This window comes from Triturus cristatus, chromosome 12, assembly GCF_964204655.1.
Source record: "Triturus cristatus chromosome 12, aTriCri1.1, whole genome shotgun sequence".
NCBI lineage: Eukaryota > Metazoa > Chordata > Amphibia > Caudata > Salamandridae > Triturus > Triturus cristatus.
Window position 1 is genome coordinate 297,878,778 of NC_140595.1, and position 27,650 is coordinate 297,906,427.

A 27,650-nucleotide genomic window follows, 5' to 3' on the forward strand; every position below is an offset into this window, starting at 1 on the left:
GGTTGTGTACGCCACTTATCTTACTCATGCTCCTTTCTTGAATTTGGATCAGCCAGGCCACCCCTAGGAGATAATCAGATACAACCAATGTAGGTGTGGCCTATCTCGGAACCTCCAGTCATTAATCAGATCGCTAAGTGACCGTCGCTTTCAGTGACAGATACTACAACGCTACAATCTTTAAAATGTCTGACCGCGATTCCAAGTTGATGCACAAAAGAAACAAAGGCGAACCCTCACAGTCAGAATCACCCATCAAAGTACAGTACATTGGACCTGATCCTTAAAAAGCTGGCTGATGTCCAGGAGTTGGCCAAATCAACCAAACAAACAACAGAGACTATACAGCTGGAGATAACAGCCATTAGAGCAGATATGAACACTGAACAACAGACTTTCTGTAGCTGAATAGAGGATCAGTGATGTTGAGGACATTGTAACCAAGTCATGTAATGAAGCAAAATCCTTGAAGAATGTGTCGTCTATGCTCATGAGACAGACAGCTGAGTTGGAAGACCGTAATCGAAGAGGCAACATCCGATTCCTTGGTGTTTCGGAGGGATCGGAGGAGGCTCTAGGCTCTTGTTTAGCCTTTGAGGATTGGATTCATAAGTTTACTGGCATAACATTTGATCATCCTTTTGAATTAGACAGAGCACACAGAATCCCTTCATTTAAATCCTCATCACGGCAGGGGGTCCGCCCAATCATCTGTAAACCTGTGCGATTTCAACAGGTAGAAGCAATACTTAGCTATGCCCGGAAAAACCATAAACTCATCTGGAAGGGTCAAAAAATTATTTTTACCCAAGATTTTTCGAAGCCAACTGTTGATACACATAGGGGTTTCCTAAACCTAAGGGACAAGTTGAGGAGCAAAAATATCCAGTTTACTTTTGTTGGCCCTACTAGGTTTAAGATCACGGATGGTGGAAGACACCTTTTTTTTCAACGATCCCAGAGACCTTGCGAATTATCTAGAAGGCCCTCCTACTCCGGACATGGATTCATCACAGCTCTCTGCCAGTAAGAGGAAGTCCTCGCCAGGTCCGGCGTAATGCGAGTGTTGATTCCATTGTACCTTTTAACATTGTTCCCTTTAGAAGATACGGTGTATTGTATCTATTCATAAGTAATTTGATATTATGTACACGTCCTTCATTGGTTGTGATGGTAATGGTTTCTATTTAGGCTTGTATATTAGCCGAAGGTTGGTGGATAGTTAGATATTGGGAAGGTCTGCATATGATCTGATTACGTTGTTTCCTCTGGAGTGCGGGTGGACACTCCTGTCGTCGCACCTCCCACATGCTAAGTATTCAGGTTGGGGTGGGGAGGGAGGGGAAGGGGGGTGATTGGGTTGAGAGCGCCCAAGATCTCAATAACGTTTTCACTGATTTTATATTTGATCCTTTGGCTGCTCTCCATCTACTTTTCTTTCTTTTTCTCCTTTTCCTTCATTCTTCTCCTTTCCTGGCTTCTTCTACTCGCTAGACATGTCTGGTGCCCTGGATCCCTAGTACAATTTTCGGGATGTGAATATCTGGCTTTCAAGTTTATTATGCTGTTGAAGATATATGATTTTGATGGCCGTCATATGAGCCCTGCTATGTGGTATTTAAAATATTTGCATTTGTTCCTATGTCAAGACCCATACTTATTGAGTTCACCATTTGAAACCGTTCCTGATGGCCACTAACAAACAATGTGCCCTATCGAGCGATTTGAAGCTAGTGTCTCTAAATGTTAAAGGTCTTAATCACCCTGTGAAAAGACGTAAGGTCTTTGAGTATTTAGCCAAGACAAAAAGTGACATTGTGATGTTACAAGAGACAAAGCTTTCCTAGGATGACAAACTCATTAAATGTAACTGGATTTCGCAAATGGCATGCTCTCCAGCTGATAAGAAGAAACGAGGTGTTATTACCTTGATTTCGAGATCAGCTAACATAACGCTAGAATCCTATACACACGACGATGAAGGTCGTTTTTTGATCACTCACTTGAGGAGAGGCGAGGATTTATTACACGTGGTCAATATATATGGTCCTAACACGGATGATCCCTCCTTTTGGTCCAGCGTTTCAGACAGGTTAGATAGTATACCTCAGGAAGATCTTATAGTAATGGCAGGAGACTTTAATCTACCCTTGGATCCGATAATTGACAGGCAGTCCAACTGCCATTATCAACCCACGAGCTCACACGCAGTACTCACAACTATTTGCTCTAAACTTAATCTCAAAGATCCCTGGAGACTCCAGCACCCAGACACAAGGGATTACACTTTCTATTCGGCCCCTCACAACTCGTACACTAGGATGGACTATATCCTTGTTTCTGGGGCATACACCTGCCTCATCGAGTCTACTGATATAGCCCCAAGGTTGATTTCTGACCATTCTTGCATTTCTCTTAAATTAACGGGAAGTCACAAGGAACAAACTGCTAAAAGATGGCGGTTTAACGACGATGTCTTGTCAGACCCTGAGGACAGAGAGAAGATTGCGGAGGCCATTACAGACTATCTTGGACATAACAAGGTGACTGATACTAATATAAATATACACTGGGATGCATTGAAGGCCACTATAAGGGGGCTAGTCATTGCAATAAAAACAAAAATAAATAAACGCATGAACCAAGGACTACTCCAGCTAGAACGAGAAATTAGAGATTTAGAGACTGCCCACATTGCTTCCTTAAATGATTCTAGTCTATTGCTGACTTTGACACAGAAGAAATACGAGTACAATAAGATATTAAGTGAACGTGCGGGGGTGTGGATTAATAAATTTAAAGCTCTGAATTTATGTGAGACCAACAAGGCAGGGAAACTTTAAGCTTCATACCTTAAACATAGACAAAACCAACATGTCATCTCTTCAATCAAAGATGCCAATAATCAAACTCATACGACACATAATGGCATTCTCAGTACTTTTAAACAATTTTATCAAGACCTGTATTCAAATAATCAGACTTTTGACAGTGAGAGGTGCACTGATTTCCTCCGTGATCTCAATCTGCCACAACTCTCAGAAGTGGATTCTGCCATGTTAGGTATGGAAATCAATAGCTCGGAGATAGAAAAGGCGGTCAGATCCTTGAAAGAGAATAAAGCGCCAGGGCCAGATGGTTTCATGGCAACCTTCTATAAATCCTTTTTAGTTCAATTAGGTCCTACTATGAAACAGGTCTTTAACCATAGTGCCACCACAGGACACACGCCTGACAATGTCCGAAGCTAACATGGTCGTTATCCCCAAGGATGGGAAAGACCGTGTATATCCAAAAAATTATAGACCTATTTCACTTATAAATGTTGATTGTAAAATATATGCCAAAATTCTTGCGGTTAGGCTCAATTCGGTCCTTCATAAATTGATAAGCAATTCCCAGGTGGGGTTTCTCCGGAACCGTTTATCCAATGACAACACACGTCTGTTATGCCATGTATTAGAAAATGCTGCAACTAAAAATGAACCCTCTGTTGCCATCACGTTAGATGCCGAGAAGGCCTTTGACAGAGTCTCTTGGGCGTTCTTGGAACATTGTTTGCATTTCTTTAATTTGGGTAATGATTTTATTAAGATGGGTATGTCACTGTACCTAAAACCGACTGGCCGTATAGCTGTTAATGGGTCACTTTCGGAGGCCTTCCCTCTTTATCAGGGTACCAGACAGGGATGCCCTTTATCTCCATCACTTTTTCTCTTGGCATTGGAACCTCTTCTTCAGGCCATCAAACTCAACACAGATATTACAGGAGTTGAGATCAATGGCGTGCGAGTCAAATTGGCCGCATATGCGGATGATATTTTGATAGTTACAGAACGCCCGGATTCTTCAATAACAGCCCTGATGGAAACAATAGCATTATATTCTATACACTCCGGGTATAAACTCAATAGAGACAAATCGGAAGTTAAACCATTAAACGTGTTTTGCACTAGCGATATGTTGGGGGACTCTGGTTTAACATGGCAATCGGATTACATTAAATACTTGGGGATTGAATTTGGAAACATTATGGACACCCTGCATCAAAATGAGAAGGTGCTTCTAGAGAAAATTAAGAAACTTTTGGATGCCTGGTCCCCAAAATTTATCACGTGGTGGGGGAGAATTGAGACTATCAAGATGATGGTTACCCCTTTAGTTAATTACCTCATATGTATGCTTCCACTTATACTGACTGACTCCTTTCATCATAAATTAGATACTCTTTTAAAATCCTTCCTTTGGCGCGGGAAAAAAGCTAGAATTAGCATTCAAAAATTGAGGCTCGATAAGACGCTGGGAGGCGTTAACTTGGCTGACTTTCGTCTCTACCAATATGCCTTTTTGGCGAAACAATGCCTATTTTGGGTTTCTCCTCCTGTTAACTATATACCAGTGTGGTTGGAAGTGGAAATGGCTCTCCTCAATAATATAAACCACCTTTCGATTCTCACGGCCAATCGTCTTGTCGCCACCCATTCTAGGTCCATCTTTAAGAACACTAAATTAGCTCTCTTGAAAATAGATAGGACCATGGAAGTCAGTATGAAGGGTTCCAACATGGAATCGCTTTGGCTAAACACCAAAATTCTTTATAATGGTAAACCCCTATTCCTTGACTCCTGGTGCAAAAAAGGTGTTCTTTTTCTCCATCAATTGGAAAATACTGCATACCCATTGACGTTCAGGGAACTTCAAACTAGATATCAATTAGCTGATATAGAATTTTATAATTTCCTGAAAGTGAGGGCTGCCATTGCGAAATCCAGACTGTCCCCTAGTTCCCCACATTTGTAACAAAAATTAATAGGCTTGGCCATCAGGTCTCCCAGATCTACAAACTTCTGCGTCCAAAATGGAACTTGCTTTCGTCTACTCAGTTAACCGAAGACTCGTGGTCCTCATTATGGAGTTCAGTTTCACACAATAAGATTTCCCCAGTTCCATCTCAAACTAAATTCTGGCTATTACATAAGGCTTTTTGGACACCGGCTAGGCTGTTTTCCATGGGGATCCGGGAGGATGACATGTGTTGGAATTGTAATCAAGGCAGAGGAGATTTGGCTCACCTTATTTTACATTGTTCTGTAGTGAAACCCTTCTGGGATAAGGTCTACTTATTTTTGAATAAACTATTTAATTGTGTACTTCCCAGGGATTTGCCAACCGTGGTAACTGCTTTTTACAGGAGGATTTGCAGTCGGAGGATGACCGAGCTCTTCTTGATCTATTGTTGATTTCTGCAGTTAAAATGGTACTCACCAATTGGAAAGATACTAGCAAGGCCTCCTACAATTGCTGGATGAACTGGGTCATACACCTCAGGGGGGCAAATAACATTGTCTTGCAAAATTCGCCCTGGAAACCCTCAACGAGGAGAATGTGGTCTACCCTGGACGAATACTTTGCTTCTCATAAGCCGCCATGAACTCTTTATTTTGAACGATAATTTCTATGTGGGCTTTACATTTATGAAAATTGTGCTTGCCAGATATTTGCTGTATTACGCTATGTTAAGTATAGGGCTCGAGGCTCTGGACAGTCTCTGTCTTTTCTCTTCCCCCTTCTGGTTTTCTTTTCCTCTTTCCTTTACTCATTCTATCTTTTCATCCTCTCTTGAGCTGGTGATTAAGAGGTTATTTTATTGTCAAGATGTACATCTATTGCCTGTAATTGCTTTATGATCATTTGAAATACCATTTTATGTACATTGTGATACTTGACCATGTTACCACCTCCTGTTATGATCCTCTTATTTTCTTCTTTTTTACCTTCTTTTTCATAAAATTCAATAAAGATAATTTGAAATTAAAAAAAGAATGCAGAGGAAAACGGAGGAAATGTAGCTCTGTGTAACGAAAAGGGAGAACGAGTCCACCCCCCTGAAGCCTGTGAACAAAGCTCAAAGGGGTCAGCCAAATTATCATTTTCGTCTGGCAAATACACTAAATATTAAAAAAATAGCAAAAAACAAGCAATTACAAGCCTGCATCTTTTAGTTTTCTGGCAAAGTTATGCCATAGACGTTACAAGTAAAAACATTTTTTTATATAATATATTTTTACTAATATTGATTTCGCCACCGAAAAGTGCGGCACATTGTTAAAAATACAAAAAAGCAAGTAAAGATTGAAAACGAAATGGGTCGCGCGCCCGCTGCCACTCCTCCTAGAGGTGGCGCACAGGTGTTTTCGGAGGGCCTTGTTCCTCACGCGTGCTGTTATCCCGTATGCGCCGGCGATACCACTTGAGGGCTCCCCTGGTGGAGGAGGGGTGCTCACGGCTCACATGCTAGCGGACTGGTGGGGGGCCGACGTGCGCACGTTGGGAGACCTCTACCGGGAGGGCGAGCTGGTACCATACGAGACCCTGGTATCGGAGGACGGGCTCCCGCCCGGGGGGTTCCTGCAACACCGCTCGCTGCTGGCGGGCATGACTGCCCGGTGGGGGGATATGACATCGGAGCCCGCCCTGCATCTGACCATGCAATACCTGCATGTCATGGGGAGAGGAGGGCATTTGATACGCTGGTTTGCAGCCTCACTGAGGGAGCTGACGTCCGTCAGCCTGGACCGCCTCCGCGCTTAGTGGGATCTAGACCTGGGTAGACCGCTAGAGAACACGGAGTGGGAAAGGATACTCAAGGGCCCAGTGCGTATACCCCGAAACTTGCGATTCCGCCAAATCCAGTTATTTATCGTGCACAGAGCTTACCTCACGCCGGAGCTAATCAACCGGTACTTTCACCGCACAGATGCGGTGTGCCCCAGGTGTGGAGAGCCGGGGGCGGGTTTTCTGCATATGCTGTGGAGCTGCACACGGTTGGGTGTCTACTGGAGATCGGTCAGTGGGCTGCTGCTAGAGAGTGTGGGTCGTAGCATTCCATTTGACTGGCCTGAACACATATTGCACCACTTTAAGCGACCGCGCAAAGATAAGGTGGCGTCGCGGTTCATCGACCTGGGGCTGGTGGTGGCGGCGCGACTCATCACGAAACGGTGGAAAGCGCATGACCCGCCGCGCGTGCAGGCTTGGATCGCCTCGTTTCAGGCATGGGCCGGGGCTGAGGGGACCGCCATCCAGAGGGAGGAAACATTGGGCCTGCGGAGGGAGCCCATGGCGGACCGCTGGAGGCAGCTGCTGGGGAAGCTCAGGCAACTGGGTGCGGAGGGCGATGCGGAGTCGCAGGGGGCGGCGGACGGCGCTGGCGCGGGTGGGGGTGGACCCGGGGATGCCCCCCTGCAGTGCTGACATGCCCTGGCTACTTCCTGCCTCTCTTGGCGCCACGACACCCACACTTGCATAATGCCGGTCGCAACAGGGGCACGCGCACACACACACACACGGGGGTGCCGGGGGGGGGGGGGGGGGGGGGGGGGGAGTGTGGAGGGGCGGGGGGGCTAGACGACAACCGGGAGGGTATTGGGCCTGTCTGTACAGTTTATGCTGCCATTGTTGGGGGTTTTGTTTTGTATAATCTTTGGGCCTGGCGGGTATTTTGCCTGTTCTTTACTGTCTGAACGAGGCGGGTAGCGCCCACGCATAGTCACGGAACCCAGTTGAGGTATGGTTAATGCCGTTACTCCTGTTGAGACCAATACGAGACTGTCAACGAGACTGTGGCTGGCTCCGCTGAGGGCGGCGCTCGCACGCAAGACTGATTGCAAGTCCTAGCGCAGGGGTTGGGGGTTCTATTGCGGGGCGCTCCCTTGCCTATGCTATCAACTCTCTGCTTGCCTATTGCGTCACATGCCAAAGAATGTTTTTCTTTTTTGTTTACTTTAAAACAATAAAAACAGATTTAAAAAAAAAAAAAAGATTGAAAACGAAATGATATAAAGGAATTTACCTGCAAGCACTGGCACTGAAGTGGACTATGTTTTAGGAGGATGCGTACATGTGCAAGGGCAAAGTACAGTCACAGTGAAGAGAAATACAAAACGGTTGAGAAGTCGTTTTTAGGTCCCGCCTAGCGTTGTAGCGCACATGTGCTGCTCGCCCTGCGAGTGCTATTGTGATAGAGGAGATTTCTGAAGGGGACTTGAAGCCCTGCCCCTCATTTTCATTGGCTGGCGTCATCGTTTATGTAAAATGGTGGCCTCCGATTGAAACGGAGGCTTTTTTGTTTAGGCCCACTCTCCTTTTCGTCCAGCCCATCCCGACTGGATTGTCTGCTTGCAGGCTGTCGTGACTGAATTTCTTATCTATAGGGGGCGTGTATGTTTACGAGTTAGTCTGTGCGTCTGAGCAACTTTTTAACATAGCTTTTAACCGCTAGCAACTGAGCAAAGTTTAAGCCGTAGCCATTTTCTGTCGTATTTCCTGCATCTGCTTAACTGTAGAAGTTGTATTGAGAAGTTACATGTTGTCCCACTTTCTGATGCGAATGTGCACTAGTTTCAAATCTCAAGTGTAAGTTGTGGGAGGCCAGCCCTCGCCGGTACAACTGTGTAATACTAATACACATGTGGATGTCAAGGGGGTTGACTGCGGGGATCGGGTTACAAGGAGCCGATACAGAGTGTATCACGGTGAATAATTCACGGTGATGTGGACGCGTGGGCTCCACAGTGAAGAGAACAGGTACGGCAGAGGGATTCCTGGAAATATAGTAGGTCACCAGATCCTACGTGGGGATAAATCACTGAGCGCCGCCATGATCGGTCAGCCCGGTCATGTGAATTTTGAGGGCGAAGAGCAGAATCACTCAGTTAGCAAGGTCCCGAACGCCGTGTACGTGTTGGTTCAGAGTTTATTCACCGTGATACACGGTCACGGTCCTTGGCCCCTACCTCCTACTCGTCCCCCTGTCCTGAGGAAGACCCCCTTCAAGGTTCACTGTTACCTGGCACTTATTGGGTGTCGAAACATTGACAACCTTCGAACCTGCCAGCACACGCCTCAGTTTGAATACATTCACTATGGCTGTTAATACATGGCTTTATAGAAATTGTTAAACATGCAAGGTTTTGATTGGGGTTCCATGTGGAAGCCAGCGATTTGTGTCTGTCTACAGAGAAGAGTTGCTTGACCAGCACTTTCCTGAATACCTTTAATTCTGCACGCAATCACACTGACCCTCCCCCCCCCCCCAACCACCTTCCCTTTCACTTTTTGGGGCACTAATGTCGTTTTGAACAATAATGCAATGTTATGTAAGACATAACCCCCTGGTCTATTGTGATTAAATAACAGTGTACCCGTCTGACTTGCTTTATGTTTTCTCAAATGTTGTCCCCAATTTTTCCTTGTTTTTAATAAATATGAACTGGGACCACTTCTCAATGTACTAACTCTGCACCTTAGACAGGTAATACATAGTAAAAAATGTTAGATAGCACTTCAGCAATTTCTAGGAGCTGTATACTGCTGGTGTTACAAATATCCAATCTAAGGGTAAACACTGCTCCGAAATGAAGGGAGTGGAATTCGGTGTTGGCCCTACAGAGATTCTAAATTGGGACCTGAGGATCAGAGCAGATATTAATCAACCAAGGCTTCTTGTCTACTTTGCTACACAAGCAAGATCTACTTGTTTCTAGCATGCAACCAGTATTCTTTTGGAGTTTAGCAAGCGTAAGAGCTCTTTTGTGAGCAATCGTGATTCCTAGGCCATGTAATGTCACTTCCTGTGATGGGATGAGTGTCATGGGATCGACAAAGGTCACATGATGTCACTTCCAGTGTTGTCTTCAGGTCAACGGTCTTGTAATTTCCTGTTACTTCAGCTGGGTGGTGAAAGGGTATGGTATGACAACTTAAGCTACCACTGGCATTTTGGCTAAAAGACGTCCATGAGATGACCCGCTGTTCAAAGGTGGTGAGCAAGTTGGGTGCTCTAGCTGAAAGGGCCAAAAGCCAAAACTCAATGCGAAGCAGCCACCGGCAGAAACTACAAGAGGAAGCGACAGACCAGTGCGGCATTAAAGGGATAAAAAATGCAAATGAAAGAAAGGCAGAGTGGCGAAAGAGTACAAAAGGGGACCTTTTTTCCCTACACATCCAAAAAGGATGGCTTGGACATTGGTCGTTAACAAAGATAGTGAAATTAGTTTTTGGGGGGGGGGGGGAGGAGAGAAGGGGGCGCAAATTTGCAACTGGATTATTATGTAAAATACTATAAGGAAAAAACAAAATGAAATACGCATGTAACCAGCTTCCAATCCTAAACTGGTCTGTTCGATGTACAACTTGTGCGCTTGGTCTGAGCTGATAGATGCTGTTTAGACTAAGCAAGCAGTCACACAGGAAGAAGTGCTCATCTTCACCAGGTTAGTACTACGTTACCTCCAAACAGTACAGGCCGAAGGCAGCCGTTTCAAGTACGCAGAAGATCTAAGTAAGGAAGGGGGTTTAAGCAGGTGACCCGGAAGAAGTTATCAATGTGCAATCAGTCCTGGCTATCAGTGAGCAGAATATCCCTGGTCCCCCCCGCCTAAGTATTTACAGTCCCTGCCTTGTGGGTTGGAAAACAAATGCCTGGCTCTGGCCTAGCGTCAGGTCCCAGTTAGAGAATGAACCACCTGACTGCTGCATCTCCCACCATCCTTTATGCAGCTTTGTAACAGAAAAATAAACATGCAGCACCGAGAAAACTGAAGGCAACACAGTATGAGTAGGAACATAATACAACAAACACTGCTTATTTTGCCTTACACTCTTGCCTGACAGCACCACCGTCTGAAACACCTGTTGTTGCCATCTCTTGCTATTCGCTGTTTGGTACATCATTCCGCTTCCTGTTGAGTGCTTGCATTACAATGGATGAAGGACTATTCGACATCTCAAACGTTCACACGTTAAATTATTTATCTTATAGATGCATTGTTCACAGAAATCATCCGGTATGCTAATCCGGTTTTCTATTAGTACGCACCTTAATGAAAATGATGCCTTTATTTCTAAGGAACAACGAGCGGCAGCAGTAGGATTGCTTATTCTGGCCTGACAAGACTACACAACAGCACGAGATCTTGGCCAACCAGAAAAGCAACTAAAACAGCTAGAGTCAGAGAATCAAAAAGGCACTTCTAAAATTCAGAGCAACTGGTGGCGCTAAAGGGATGGCAGAAAGATTGCTTGGAGGATAACCACCAGGCACCATCTTCTAGGCCTTTGGAACTAAACAAGCAACTTACTCTGAGCCATCGCCAAGTTCATAGACCTTCCAGTTCTCGGTCAACAGCAGATGAAAGCTCAAGATTCCAGGTCTGCTTCAGTAACTGCAATACAACATGTGAGAGTTCCTACATGGGCGGAAGCCCTTTACGATCTTTTGCTGTGGCCACAGGCTTTGGGTTTAGTATAAAATAAAGGTCTGAAGAATGCAAAGTTTTAGGACATTAGAGCAATTACTCCAGCATGGTTCCAATAATCAGGAAAATATCCACATATCACCACTGTATGGTCAGATAATGCTTGGGTACAAGATGGCTGGGACCTTAAGAAGGGCAGCAGTGGGGCATGGTCGAGCAGTGCAAGATGGCAGTTACCATTTAGTAGCGCTTCCGCACCCAAACTGAAAATCCTACCACATTCGGACGCAGCCGGCCTCTAACAGATACTCCCTGCAGCTGGGAGCCAGATGGGGCTCCTGGGGGACAACGAGGGAGACATGTGGCCCCAGGACAAGACCTCTTCCGGGGACAGATCCCCGGAGACACTGCAGACCTAAGATGGAAGCCGAGCGGTTCAAGCGCTCGGGCAGCTGAGTGAGGAGACATGACACAATGAGGTGTGGCTATCGGAGCTGCAACGGGCCAGTCTCGCAGCCGATATGACCCTGCGAAGGAGATAAGGTGTTCTTGCTGGGATCGCATCCTACCGCCTGGGAGCACCAAGAGCCCCATGTGGCATCTGAGGAGTGCTGGAGACCCAAACAGAGGGCTGAGCGGGGCCTTGGTGTCGCTCCCCCGAGGCTACAGAGAGCCCACAGGTGTGATTGAAACTGAGGGGCCTTCCTGAGCCAGCGAGAGAGAGGGTGCTGGACAGGCAGCGGCGCACCTGAAAACCACACGCTGGGCTTGCCCCCAGGAGACCAACAACAAAACAATGCTGACAACTGCGGCAAATTTGCCATGCCTCTGGTACAACAGCCACAAGGTGAGAAGATCTGGCCGGCGCCATCGCCCAGCAGACAAAAAGCCTTACTCCAGGACAGATGGTATTCTTCGAGCCATTGAATCCTCACGTCACACCCTTGAGACTACAATTGGGGACGTTGGTGCGGATGTGGCACTACTCAGGCAGGACATTGGAAAACCACGGGACGGGGGACTGAAGCCAAAACTCACATCGCAATGTTGGAGGGTACGGAGTGAGACATGAATCAGATTGTTTAAAAGCGGAGGGGCATACCTGGAGAACTGGTGGTCTGGGTTGGGTTCAAAACGTAGAGAGGTGCTCTCGCCAAAACAACCTGCAGTTCATTGTGCTACCTGAGGGTGTGGAGGGCTGCCGCCCAGAGCACTTTCTGGAGAACTGGTTGCGGACCTTCCTTCAGCCAGACTACCTTCCGCAATGTTTCCCGATAAGAGAGCCCAAAGAGTTCTGGTGCAGGAGGCCCCCTCCAGGGGCAGCCAAAGGCTGATGATTGCCTGGTTTTTAAACTACAGCAACTGAGACTTGGTGCTCTGTACAGTCCGAAAACTGGGGGAGATTAAACACAAATCCAGATGAATTCTTATATTTCTAGATTTCACCAAACTGGTGCAACAGAGAAAAACCTTACGAATCAGTAAAGCAGAAACTGCGGACCATGGTGCTCTAACTGAACAATCTAAAGGTGATCTTCAAGGACAAAGCCATCGTGTTTGACCACCCGACCACGCATGGAAGTGGATAGAAGAATGACCGCTGCAACAGTCAGAGCGTCCAGCCGAAAGGTGGGTACAGCTGGGAGTCCTGGAATTTGAGAGTTAGTTGTGAGGTAGCAGGATGGCAAACAGAGACACACCATGACATGAGCTACAGGGCGTAATCCACATAGATCAGCCAGGCATTATAGCAGCACCACAAATACTAGAACAGATTGCTGGACAAGGTTCAAACCTACTGATAGTTATGTTTCCTGCTTGGGCTGTAAAATCAAAAGAGGAGGAGTGGTAATACAATACATTCATAGGTACACCCCAATCTGGCACTTATGGAGGAGACACACTTGTTGGCAAACAGCTGCAATTGTCTACATAAAGGTAAATGCAAGGTCCTAGCCCATGCATGGTACACAAGGGATTCTAGAGCGGTTGCAATTTTAGCCAAGAAGACCCCTCTTTTCAGGTGAAGAGGAGATGGTTCGACCCGGATGGCTGCTATGTAGCCATAAGGGGCAGGTGGAGACTGAGAGAAGTGCTGAACCTTGAATTGTATGCCAAACACCAACAGGATATATGCGTTTCACCCACGCAATGGGACTGGGTGACATATGGAGAATCCTTCACATGAGAGGGAGACAATAGTCACTTCTCCCCGGCGCTCATGGAACCCCATCAAGACTAGACTATATCTTTGTCCCATAGACAAAGATGTCCTGGGCGAGGGACCCTCATTACCTGGCTGATATCAGAACACTCACCTCTGTGGGTCGCACTGGGTGTTTGACAGCCTGCAGTGCACACGGCTGGAAGCCTGGGCTCTGGGGGACGCACAAATAGTGGAAACCCTGGGAGCCGACACCCAGCTCTACTTCAAAGAAAATGAAGAGTTGGTGGCCTCCCGGTTAACCTGTGGGAGGCGTATAAAACAGTACTTTGGGACAAAGCCCAGAACATACTCGACATAAAAAAACCGAAGTGTAGGGAGGTGAAGAAGCAACAGTTAGAGCGCAATCTCCTCCACCTAGAGCGGAACTGGATGGACACCGGGATGAGGCATCTCGCCTACACCCGGTGGCAAAGCGGGATCACTACCGCAATCATAGACAAAAGGCAGCCGCCAACACAATTTCGGATTCCAGAAGAAACTACATGATATGGGAGACAAATAGGGTCGCCTCCTCATGTGGCTGGAAAGGAGGGAGAGAGGTGGGTGGCAGACAAGGTGACACGGGGGAAGTTGCCAGCTCTGATGTCGACATTGCCAGAGTGTTCACTGAATACTATTATAGACTATGAGGCCTGAAGGAACTAAATAGATCAGAAGATCGAGGAATTCCTGGGAGCAGTGCCAGTCCTGATCTTGAAGGCTGTAGATAGGGACACGCTTGAAGACGACTTGACATTAAAGGAAGTCAGAGAGGCAGTAAAAGTTATGCAGTCTGGGAAAAATACAAACACAAACAGCTTTCCAATAGAGATCTATAAAAGACTGGCTTTCCGCCTTAATCCCCATCTGTTGATGCTGTTCAGAGCAGCATAAGAAGACAGGTGTGTACCACTGGACCTCAACTATGCCATTAATGTAGTGATTCCCAAACAAGGCAAACAGCCCAACCTATGCTGCAGCCCATTTTGCTGCTGAACACCAAAAGTAAGATCGTAGTCAAGCTCCTTGCCACAAGACTGGCCGAAGTGATCACAGAGTTCATGCAGGTGGACCAGTCTGGTTTCATTACGGGGGGGGGGCACAAGACTGAATCTTGGGCACCTACACCTGTGGCTGGATAGGCTACAGGCAGATGGTATACCCAGAGCGATGCTGTTGCTTGACACTAAAAGTGATGGATTCTATTGATTGATTGATGATACCTAGCCGAGACCCTAAGGCATTTTGGCCCAGGTTCTGTAGCTGGGTAGGCCTCTTCTACCATATGGTGTCCACCACAGTGGTATGAGTGAATGGGACGGTCTCAGGAACATTCACCCTCGGAAGGGGCATGAAAGATGCCCACTAAGCCCCTTCATGTTTGTCTTAGGCCTCAAGCTGCTGGTCTGTTGGGTGCAGTGTAGAGCGAGCATCCGGGGCTTTCCCCAGATAACAGACGACACAAAGAAAATATCACTATACGCCGATGATGCCATGGTGTATTTGAGATTTACTTTGAGTACATCATAAATTGGGACAGATCCGTCCACTTTCAACTGGGGGACTGGAGAGTTTCACGAGGCGTGACAGTAAACATTCGATTGACGAACTTGGGCATCAAATTCTTAGGGATTGAGATTACACCAGATCACGAGCAGTTCTTAGAACAAAACCTAGACAGGGTCCTGAAAGATTTCAAGGACAGCGCAGAAAGGCGATGCAAATTCCCACTTGATGATCATAGGGAGAGCAAACCCTTTATAAAATTATCACCCTGCCTAAGCCACTATGTTTTGCAAAACACCCCATGCGCTACCCGCAATAAACACTTCGACAATGTAGATAAAACGCTTTAAAAAAAAAAAAATTAAAATTTTTTTTTTTAAAAAGGAAGAACACCACCCATGCTCCTGTGTGCTTTCTTTAAACCTGTTGGCCTTTATGTTTACTTCCTCCGACACCCACTCCTCCATTGGACCCTCCACTCCCCCGATCATATCTTTTTCCCCCCCTTTTTTTTTTGAGGGCCCGACAGCTGCAGTTTGCTTTCAGGCCACTCCTTTCTTCAAAGGCACTTTTGCGTACATTGTATTAATATTTTTCAATTTACCACCCTAGGAACTATAAATTGTAATAGTATGTGTGCATATACATCACGCACGGCTTCCATATCGTCACGCCAATCTGCTCTTTTAAGAAAAAAACAATAGGTTTGCAGTGGCAAAGCCAGAGGGTGAGACCTTTTGACTTTGCCAATGTTCATTTTTTGAATGTATACCAGGTTATGTGTATTCCTCGTGACATTCCTAACACACTACCAAATTCTTAGGAAATGTTGTGTATCAAAGCCATTGAGAAGCTGAAAATGCAATACAAAACTTGGGCTTTCCTACCTCTCCTTGTGTTTGATCCGCCTCAGGTGGCTAGCTTCTTCACCATCCTTTTGGCTTGATAACTTGTATCTCTACCGATCACGTTTAGGGAACTGCTTTTCATGGTTTGGCTTGCAGAGCAGCTGTTGCCATATAATTAAGTGAGAACCACCAGGACAGTACATGTTTTGACTGGGCAGAAGTTGTGTGCTTCCACAAAAAAGTGCTGTGATCATTTTAATTGATTTATCCAGCTGCCCGAGTTTGAACTTTAAGGAGCGCACACATGCCATTATAATGCTATTAAAATGCCTTAGATAACTAGATAATTGATGGCGTTTTCCTCTGGCAGTAGCACAGATAGGAGGAGGCAACATGGATTTTTAGGTCTGGCTTGACAGTGCATTCATAAGTCAGACATATTGGCACTGGCGGTTCTATTTTGCTTTAGCACTCTATGGGAATGCATGTTTAATCAAGCCCTCTTCCACGTGTGCTGAATCCCCCTTCGATCCCTGCCCTTGCTCTCTCTATGCAGCCCCCTTTGGCTCGTCTGTGGCTTTTCCTGGCCTTCCTAGACCAGTCCTGTTTAAAAAAAACAAAAAATAATAATGGTCTTGTGTGTGGGGGTAATCAAATAACATTTGTTGCCTCACAAATGTAGAAGTGCCTTCATGAGACCACTCAGAGCGACAGGTCAGGTGAAGTATACCAACTACTAGACCTGAAAACCCTGAAGTATCAGGTAAAAGAACCTAGCCGAAGGAGAGATTTTTCCACTCACAGTTTAAAAAAATCAGCAGGAAAGAAACCTTTCTTTCTTGAGTCCCCTCACTCACCAGGGTTTCCCCATGGTGACATGCTTCATCATAGGGAGCATCTCAGTCCTCTACGGACTGAGGCGTGCTACGACTTGCGGAATTACTTAGGAGCACTGTTGTGGAGACTATGTGTAGTGCTGGAAGTGTGGTGGAGTGGACAAGTGTGAGTTTAAAAATACCTAGCTAGTGGGCGAAATAATTTTATTCTTGCTCCTAGTTGGTATGATCTAAAAACGGGGTAGAATACTGGAAGACCTAGCTATTATGGGTTAGGTGCAAGAATAAAATTAATTCGCCCACTAGCTATGTATTTTTAAACTCACACTTGTCCACTCCCACCACACTTCCTGCACTACACATAGTCTTCACAACAGTGCTCCTACGTAATTCCGCAAGTCTTAGCACGCCTCAGTCCGTAGAGGACTGAGATGGCCCTTATGATGAAGCATGTCACCGTGGGGAAACCTTGGTGAGTGAGGAGACTCAAGAAAGAAAGTTCTTTCCTGCTGATTTTTGAACTCCGATTGAGCGGAAAAATCTCTCCTTCGGCTAGGTTCTTTTACCCGATATTTCGGGTTTTTCAGGTCTACTACTGTCATTGGAGGGTGGACCTAGCTTATACCTCTACCTCACCCACTTTTGTTTTGATAGTATTCCAACAACTGACATTAACCAGTAGTTAACCAAATATACTACTTTATTCAATAAAAAAAAAAATGCGGTGCTACCCCTTAAATTAAAAAGGTCATATAAGGTAATGAGTAGTTATCAAATTGTTAGAGGGAAGATGAAGCTGCGTTCTCTCAACCTCACACAGGGATTATGCATTTTCACATTCTGGGGTACAATAATATACCCTAGAACAGACCTTAGCCTTAAGATTTCACTGTCAATCCCTTCAATAAATATGATGGAAGCAAATAGCACAGTAAAAGCAAGACATTTTGCCCTAAAGGTACTAGTCACTGGAGTCCTCTCACTGGACTCCTGAGCCGGATTCACACACCGCAGCAAAACACTCCGCTGACAACCGTTCGGATTTTCAAACCAACTGTTTACGGAAAACGGCAAATACTAGGGTAACGTCAATGTTTGAAAGTTTACACCGCTCATTTTAAAAAAACTAAGTTCTCCATTATTTGCAAAGAGTTGCTGATTTTCTTGAACTCAGACTGCTGCCACAAACAGAGACATGCGTTTAATTTCATTTTCTGGATAGAATCTATACCAGATTTCCTCCCCCCATAAAAGTAGGCGGAATGCAGCAGAAGCAGCCATGACAGTCTACTTCGCACACAACATTTGCATACGTCCAGAGTTAAAATTACAATCGTCCAGTTATTCCGATCTATTGCTAGCAAACCAGAGCTGACGGCTGCATGCCAGCTTTTACCGAGCCACCTATTCAAATGACACAGGGGTTGAACATTCCCCAGAAGGCAAGAATAGAAATGCATTCATTTTTATAAATAAACAGATCAGCACGATTCTGCATAATAATTTGTGGCGGTTCCACAGGATCAGCATAAAGAATGGCCGGTGGAATCAAACCATGCTAAATTCCCCTCAATGTCGATTTGTAAATGCAGAACTGGTGAATTTCTCAGGAATTAAAATAAGTAAACTATTCTAGCATTTGCATCACACACTGGATTTGAAAGTCACACTTAACGCACCTGCGCTTCGCTTTAACCATCCCAGTATTAAAGGTACATACAGAACAACGAGTGATGCATTAACCAGAGGAAAGGGAAGGCATGATCTTCAACATTGGCCATGAATTTTGGTAGGTTCACAAGCAAGAACATAAATATATATTATATTTTTTTTAATACTTAGGCATTTCGCCTACTGGAGTGTTATAGATAATGATTGGGGTCTTGCTGAACGCCTGCCAGGCATCAAAGTCTGCACCTTTAAACATATATTAAAGTTAGTTTCTCTGGCTGAAGGGTATCCAGCAGAGAAGCACTAACTACCTGCATGCCAAACGTACCGTAGAAACGGGATTCGAAGCACTGCAGTGTCAGACATCGTGCTTCATAAAGACTTCAGTGTCGCACTGCAGTATCAGACATCGTGCTTCATAAAGACTTCAGTGTCCTCTCTGAAACAAGCATTTGCAATGCAATCAGTATCGCCTTTGGGACCTTTATGTATTTAGCTATGCAGCACTTTAGACTGGGTGCTGAAATATCTACTGTTTTTTATGATGGAGGGAAAGTAAGCATCAAACTGCATAACACGCCAGGTATGGGAACACTAGAAATATTGCCTTTCAGCCAGAAATTGTATAGTCCAAAGCTCTGCTTTTAATATAAAATCAGGGCCTTCGGTGGTCATATCACTGAAAATGCAAGATTTGACAAAATAATACGGGTGCTCGTGGAAGACAATTTCTATGGACTGGAATCTAGAGAAGGCTTAAGTGATTCTGGTATTTTACTGACCTCTGCTGGTCGTTTTCTATAAAGAAAGTTAAATAGAGGCAGTTGCCTGAAAAATAAAGAAAAGAAAGTCCCTCAGCAGAAAGCAATTCTAGGATTTTACTGACCTCTTCTGGTCGCTTTCTATCAAGACAGTTGAATAGAGGCAGTTGAACAGAAAAAAGTCCCCAAGCGGAAGCAGACAAGTTCTAGTGCTGATCTCCAGAGCCCACAAAGTACATACACATAAGTAAATACTAAAGTATATACAAGAGGTCTCGAAAGCTCGACCTAAAAAGCCGTAAGGAAAGAAGCATTTCATGTGACTGTTCTGCAAATTAAAGATCACTTGGAGTAGGGAAATGTGTGACAAATGCAAGTTCCGAAATGAAGAAGGGTCCCACTAACACGCCAATACACCCAACACAGTGTTAACACCGTGATACTACACTTTACAGGGTTTGTGGAGGATAAAGAAATTGCCGAAACAAAAAAAAAAATAATAATAATAAAACACATGCAGGTGTGTTATGTTCAAAAGCAATATCATTCGCTGTTCACTGTATCAGAATTATATACGATTAAGGGTTTCGGGGAACATTGACGTTAACTGGGTGCAATCCCAAGTTGTTTTGCATCAAAGTTGGTCTGCAGGAAGGAAAAGTACAGGAGAAATAATATGCTCTTTTGAAAATATATTATATATACACACACACATGCGCTTTACAACTTTGAGGTGTTCCCTATGCCCTTATAGTGGACTCAATGCTATGCAGGCCGACAGGTGACCAGGGTTGCGTCCAAGGTAATATCTCCATAAGACCCCAACAGGAGGTTAAATAATCACAAAAAGCTGTGGGATCCACTTTAACTTCAACCTTATGCCTCAATCCTATGCTGCATGCACTGCAGTCCCCAATGAAGGATATCCTGGTACTGATGACAGCCTTGGAGGACAGCTCCAATTATTTCTCCCCAATTGACAGTAAAGGTTAATGTATTCAGTTTGTTTGACATTGCCCTGGCCATCTTAAAAGCCACCTCTCCTGCCTAATTTCTCCAGTGGTAGCAAGGCGACTCTTTGGATCAGAAGAATGGGAGGAACAGATACTTTCCAAACGGCGCAATACAAATGATTCGAGACAAAGTCTGAAGCAATTAATTAATCAAGCCGTTGAAGGTACAAGGCGGCACTTCCTTTCTGTCTAGTCAGATGTGCCCCTCCCCTCCTATGTACCTTCCTAACTCTTCAAGGGGGGGCATTCTTCTCCACTACTACATCACTTAGTTTATCCATGTTCCTTGAAATTTTATGGCAAGACCGGAGGCTCCTATTATGCTTTCTTTTCTTGCTTTATTCCAATAGCAGCAAGATAAAACTACTCTTCCCAGAAGGCTTGGAGAAACAACTACCAGCCAATGGGAAACAAAGAAGCAAATACTGACCAATCACATCATAGATAATAGTATAAGGTGTATCGTGACTGCAAACAGCCCTCTTTTCTTGCTGCTCGCAGTCAAGATAAGTACCTTTTGACATTTACGTTGTTTATATGACTAATGTTAATGAATTATGCTCTTTCTGTAAATATATTTGGGGTTTTCCAGCGAAGCTTCGCTGTTTCTGTTTACCTCGCGCTCATACGCGCGTACATGAAATTTCCCTTCCGCTCCCCCCCCTGCTCTGCACGCTTAGTCTGTTCCGCGCGCGCCCTTCTCACCGGTCGCTGGCTTCCTCAAACCGGTGGCGCAGCGCTTCACACCGTCTTTCAGGTTTTTCGACGTCTCCGCTTGTGTTTTCTCCACACGCTTTATTGCCTCAGCCCTCGTGCTACCGTCCTCTGCTTCACACGCCCCTAGAAGGAGGGGTTTCCTCCTTTTTACACGCCCACACTCCTTTCTGCAATTAACCTTTTATAGTCTGGTTTGTGGCACATTTCCCAGCTTTTCTTCACCATGCAGGTTTCGGACGGGCAAAATGATAATGAGGGTGAAGAGTTTAAAGAGGACTTGAGTTCATTTATTAACTCCTCAGTAGAAACTGCGGTTGAAGCTTCAATGAAGCGTTTTTCAAAGACTATGGAGAATTCCCTCTTAAGTTTAATGACCAAAGCAATGGCCCAATCTGCGGGGGATAGCAGAAAGCTTACAGTGGTACACTACAAGGTTTCTTCTTTGGCGTCAAGAGTGGTTGGTGAGTCTTCCTCACATATGACAGAGGACGTGGTTCCTCCCAGGCCTCCTGTTCAGGAGGGGTTAAAAAGTTTATCTGGTAAACGCAAGGTTAAGTCCAACAACCCGGAGGTACCACAGAAATTGGTCATTTCCACAATTCACGACACAGATGATGATATGGATGACGCCACTGACCTTGATGACATTTTTGATATTGTGGGTCCTTCCCCTCCTAAGAAATTGAAACTCGACGCTTTTGCGTCGGAGCCGGTGCTGGATCCTGAAGGTACCCCTCTCTTTGACCCGGCTTCTATCAGGCATCCTAATTCTACCGAATGGTTCCCTATTGACCATGTCGGAGAGTATATTACCTCCAGACTTCGTCTCCCTTTGGACAAAACTGTCCGGGCCAAATTAAAGTCAGAGTGTCCTAAGCCCTCTCTTCCTTCTCACATAACTTCTACCCCTGCCATTGATCAACCTCTCCTCACTTTCTTCTCGAAGTTTGGTAAGGACCCGCGCAAAGGCGTGGATAAAGCTTGGTCCTCCTGCCAAGACAAACTGCTTGATTTGGTGGGACCACTGGCCCGCATCTTTGATTTAGCTGAATCAGCTCGTCTGGATGGGACAGACCTTAACCCAGAGGAGATTTCGCTGTGGGTCCAACGCGCTTTTTGTCTCCTGGGAAACACTAATGCTGCCTTGACTCATGAGCGCCGCAAGGGTCTCTTAATAAAGTTAGATCCCAAGCTTGCCAACCTTGCCCCCCTAGATCCTGGCGTCAAGGCTGATGGTCTTCTCTTTGGAGATTCGTTAGTAAAGGACTTAAGTCGGTTTGTCACCACCTTTGCCTCTTTGGACAAGGCGCAGCAGTCCATCAAGAAGGTCTTTCCTTCTCGGGTTTTTGGCAGGGCCGGAAGAGGCAGGAGCCGCTCTACCGGCCGTGGTTTCCAGTCCCAAGGCTCCCGTGGTGCCTTCAACTCCAACCAGCAGGATTTCAAGCCCCAGTTTTACCCCCAACGAGGTCGAGGTTACAGGGGCAGGGGCCAACGTGGCTTCCGTCACAACAACAACAACTCCAAACAAGGTGAGTGCAGTTATTCCTGTGGGGGGTCGTCTAGCCCTTTTCCTTCACAGATGGCAGACTCTCACTGCGGATCCTTGGGTTCTCGACACCGTCCAGGGTTATCGTATCGAGCTTTACGCTCCTCCTTTTCAACATGTTCTTCCTTCCCCTCTAGTGTTCTCAACAGAAATGTCACTGCTGGTCACCTCGGAAATACAGGCCCTTCTCTCCAAAAAGGCTATTCTGGTTTCCCCCTTCGATCCCTCCGGCTTCCTCAGCACTCTTTTTCTTGTTCAAAAGAAAAACAAAAAGATGAGACCAGTGATCAATCTCAGATTCTTCAATCAGTTCGTGGTTTATCGCCACTTCAAAATGGAGACGATTCTTCACTTGCGAGACACTTTGCGTCTAAACGATTGGATGGTCCGCATAGATCTCCAAGACGCTTATCTTTCTGTTCCTATTCACGAATCGCACACAAAGTTCCTCCAATTTCAATGGCAAAACGTCACTTATCGTTTTCAATCTCTGCCCTTCGGTCTTTCTTCAGCACCCTGGTGCTTCACAAAGGTAATGAGACCGGTCGTAGCTTATCTACGATCTCTGGGGATCAGACTCATCATTTATCTCGACGACATTCTCCTCATGAATCTAGACAAATCGGCATTATTGAACGATCTCAACACTACACGTTCTCTTCTTCTCGAATTGGGGTTTCTCCTCAATTTAGAAAAGTCCTCTCTCGTCCCGACTCAGAGCATGGAGTTTCTGGGGTTCCGTATAGATTCCCCCCTGGCTTCCCTGTTTCTTCCTCAATCCAAGATCTCCACAATTCACACGGAGATTTCCCAGGCTCTGCGCCGTCCACTCATTTCTCTCAGAACCCTTGCGAGAATAGTCGGCCTTTTATCAGCCTCCATTCAGGCCATCTTCCCAGGTCCCCTCCATTATCGCGCTCTTCAGCGCCTAAAGATCAGGCATCTTCGGCAAGGTCTCGCTTACTCCGATCAAATAGAATTAGATCTCGAATCTCAGCTGGAACTGCAATGGTGGTTAAACCACTTGGAGGCTTGGAACGGCCGAACCATCTTCGCTTCCGCCCCAGATCTTGTATTAGAATCCGATGCCAGTCTGACGGGTTGGGGCGCCCGTTGTGGACCAATATCGACTGGCGGTACATGGTCAAAAGAGGAGTCCAAATTGCACATCAACTGTTTAGAGATGCTTGCAGGTTCCTTTGCAATCCAGAGTCTGGCAAAAGACAGAGTAAGTTGTACCATCCTTCTACGCATGGACAATGTTTCTGCGGTTCGTTATATAAACCATCTCGGTGGCACAAAATCGAAGGCTCTAGCAGATCTGGCAAAAAGCCTTTGGGAGTTTTGCCTTTGCAACAGACTTTTGCTCTCTGCAGAATATCTCCCAGGAGATCTCAACGCTGTGGCCGACTGGCACTCTCGCTTCCTCCGGGATTCCAGCGACTGGAAGCTTCTTCCCTCCGTGTTTCTCTCCCTCTCTCAGTTGTGGGGTCCTTTCTCAGTAGACCTTTTTGCTTCCCGTCTCAATGCCCAGTTGCCTCATTTCTTCAGTTGGCGTCCGGATCCTTTGGCTCTGGCGACCGATGCCTTCCTCCAAGATTGGTCCCTTCACCTCAATTATGCCTTTCCTCCTTTTCTGTTGATCAACAGGGTTTTATCGCAGGTGCGTCGCCAAATGACGTCTCTGGTAATAATAACTCCCTTTTGGCAGTCCCAGATTTGGTTCCCGTCTCTCCTGGAATTGGCGGTAGACTTCCCCGTCCTTCTTTCTCCTTTCCCCTATCTTCTCTCGGATCCTCAGGGCAACCCCCATCCTTTAATGGTCAACCAGTCTCTGACGTTGTCCGCCTGGAAAATTTCCAGCCTTCCTCTTCTGATTTCGTCATTTCACAGGAAGCTTCAGTCTTTATTAGTCGAGCATGGGCCCCTGGCACCTCCAAGGCTTACAAGTCCGCCTGGTCTCTTTGGTCAAGCTGGTGTCTGCAGAAATCTGTCGATCCCGTTTCAGCCTCTTTAAACTTTATGGTTAACTTCTTAGCCTCTGAGGCTAGCTCGGGTAAATCCTATCGTACCATCAATCTCTATAGATCTGCCATTTCACTCAATCATTCCCACATTGATGGAAAACCTGCGGGGGCGCATCCCTTGGTATGCAGACTACTAAGAGGAATTTGTTTTTCAAAACCTCCTTTGGCTAAGTATTCTAGTTTATGGGATGTCAATTTGGTTTTGCAATTGTTTTCTACCTGGCCTGATAACTCTGCTCTTTCATTAAAAATGATCTCAGCCAAACTTACTATGTTATTATGTTTAATTTCCATTAAACGAGTATCTGATGTGAAGGCCTTAGATGTTTCTTCTAGACAATTTACTCCTACTGGTGTAATGTTTCATGTTCATAAACGTACCAAGACCAATTTACAGTCTGTGTTCTATCCCTATTTTCCCTCCAATCCCAAATTGTGTGTAGGCCAATGTTTAAAAGTTTATGAAAGTAAGACCTCTGCTCTCAGGACTTCCTCCAGCTCCCAACTCCTTATTTCCTTTCGTAAACCCTTTCATCCTGTTTCTGCTGCTACCTTGGCCCGTTGGGTTCGTTGGGTCATGTCCCTGGCAGGTATTGACGTCTCCGTTTTCGGAGCTCATTCCACTAGAGGAGCCATGGCTTCTAAAGCCTTTTGGGCTGGCTCCCGTCTGGAGGATATCCTGAAGTCAGCAGATTGGTCTAATGATTCAGTGTTCCGTACATTTTATTGCAAACCTGTTCTTACTGCTTCTTCTATGGTGGTTGATATGCTTTAAACAAGCATAATAGGAGCCTCCGGTCTTGCCATAAAATGTAGATTTTCCTAATAATTTATGACGGAAAGTCCTAATTTTATTAAAGACACGGAGGCGAGTATTATCCCGCCACAACACTTCTAACTGGTGTTCTCCCTCCCCACAGGAACTCCAGCGCTGCCACCGGCATCATCCTGAGGTCCTCATGGGTTCTATCAAGATCATTCCTTCTGATACGGCACCTTCTGTTCTTGGACTGGATCTTCTCTCCGACTCTCCTCTGGTGGTCTTCGGAAAAGAACTTTTTACGTGGACTTTGACTTTTTGCATTTTGTTCTCTGTTTCTCCTTTATTTTTCCATACTCTATGATTGCTCGCATAAGAAAAGAGGGCTGTTTGCAGTCACGATACACCTTATACTATTATCTATGATGTGATTGGTCAGTATTTGCTTCTTTGTTTCCCATTGGCTGGTAGTTGTTTCTCCAAGCCTTCTGGGAAGAGTAGTTTTATCTTGCTGCTATTGGAATAAAGCAAGAAAAGAAAGCATAATACTCGCCTCCGTGTCTTTAATAAAATTAGGACTTTCCGTCATAAATTATTAGGAAAATCTACATTCTCAGGCAATTCCAAACACAGAGAGGGAATGCAGTCTCCAATGGATTCACGGGTGTCTCTTGAACCTCAATTTCAAAGTAGAACACTTAGACACTGCCAAAGCAGGGGTTTCAATCACCAAACTCTTTTTTGGTCTCCACTACTCTCTGGCTTCCTACTCAGAAATATAACACTTCAATTGACATAGACTCATGCACAAAAGGCTTCACCTGAAGCCTACTGACAGGCCTGTCTTGTCCCAGTGGAAGCAGGGCTCCCTAGACTTTGAATCCCAGTTCTGGTCACTAAATCCCCGACAAGGTGGCTAAGGGGTAAGCCGCTTCTGTACCCAGCAGGAGCACTCAACTATGCTTTTCAACGGAGGACAAATTGATTTTTAAACCCTAGCAACATAGCTAGGGTTAATATCAAAGACAGGTACCCTTGAAGTCTGTTAAAAGCCACCACAGAATTCCCACTTCCCAAACTGCTGTTCTACAGATATGCCACCACAGAATTCCCACTTCCCAAACGGCTGTTCTACAGACAGATCTGCCATCGATTTGTATACCCTGTTGTGAAAAAATTCACGAACAGGAATCATTTACAGCTAGCGACCAACTGGGTGCTGGATCCAGTGCCGGCAGGAGCAGTTGCAATAATGACCCCTTGATTACCTTTGTCCCCCAACTTATATTTGCATCCTGGTGGTCCTCGGCAGACTTTAAAAGGAGGGCTCTTAGTCATGCAGATAGATCCTTTCAGACCAACGAAATCTTGGCAAATCTTCTGTAGAGATGTTAGTGGCCTCAAAATGGATCATTTCTCAAACAGTCCAGACCTCAAGTAGCCAGCCTTTTATCACAGTCCATATTCCATGGGTTCCACTGCTACAAGCGTACTGGCACGATTCTCCCTCTTGTGTCCTGTGACTCTTTGGGATTCTTGATTTCTTGAGGAAGGGTGCTCCTTATGGGACTGTCAGTTACACACACTGCGGTCTGCTAGCAGTCATTAGTGGCTCTCCGGCTTCACTATGTGCCTGCACATTGAGAGCTTACAATGGTTGAGCACCATTTTGGGCTTTATATAGTTTATGACTAATTAATGTCAACTGCTTGCTTGTCAGCAGTGATAAGAACAGGAATGAAGCGGCAATGACAGGACTACTTACTAGTAATCTTGACTGCACGGGGCGCTACTATTCCTTGTAAGAAATGCTGCTTGGTTGCCTCCCTCCACATGACTGAGGTCGCATTGATCCCCTACGACTTTTATTGGTTAGCAATGTTCAGGCATTTCTGTAGGACAGTGACTTGATTTGCTTTAGAAGGAGTTGGGTAACTTTCACAGAGGAAGACTGTAATGAGAAAGTAAGATTCAGTGTTCAGTGAGCACAGGGCCCACTTTTGGATATGCTCCTCAACATAGGGCCTCTCACTTACAAAAAAAACACAAGGGCCCATGGATCCAGTGCCACAGCACTCAAGCAGTACCTCGCTGTGCGGGCTAACAAGGCCAAAACCAGTCTGGCGCTGCTTGAGATTCCTTCTGTGAAGGACAGGGCCTGCCAGCTGGACTGATCAGACTTGGTCCTGCACCAGTCGGATTTGCACATTGCTGGTAGCCATCTGGAGCAGTAGAGTGGGCAAAGAAACACAATCAACTAAAGTTCGGCTCTCAGAAATTAACCTGGATTATAAAAGCATCCCACCATAAATTTTTTGTTTTTTCTAAGTGAAACCCCCAAATTGCTCCGCAAACCCAGACAAGCCCAACTACTAAATAGGTTTTTCAGGCAGATACCAGCAAATCACCGACTATTGCAAAATATTTCATTGCCACTTGTTCTAAATACTCCAAAGAAAACACAGCACACGTTTCTTGGTATGATGACACCTGCTACCAAA

The 27,650-nt window shown here is 45.6% G+C and overlaps 2 protein-coding genes across 2 annotated transcripts in view; one reads left to right on the top strand and one right to left on the bottom strand.

Annotated features, from left to right (window-relative positions):
* The window catches only part of LOC146775913 (septin-7-like), a 164,342-nt gene that overhangs the window by 134,716 nt on the left and 1,976 nt on the right, over window positions 1–27,650 (bottom strand). The window lies entirely within an intron of this gene.
* LOC146775915 (uncharacterized) lies at window positions 21,127–25,513 on the top strand. The gene is made up of 3 exons (XM_085638982.1): window positions 21,127–22,345; window positions 24,401–24,510; window positions 25,310–25,513. Exons 1-3 carry the CDS (start codon window positions 21,142–21,144, stop codon window positions 25,511–25,513), a joined length of 1,518 nt encoding a protein of 505 aa, XP_085495108.1. The 5' UTR covers window positions 21,127–21,141.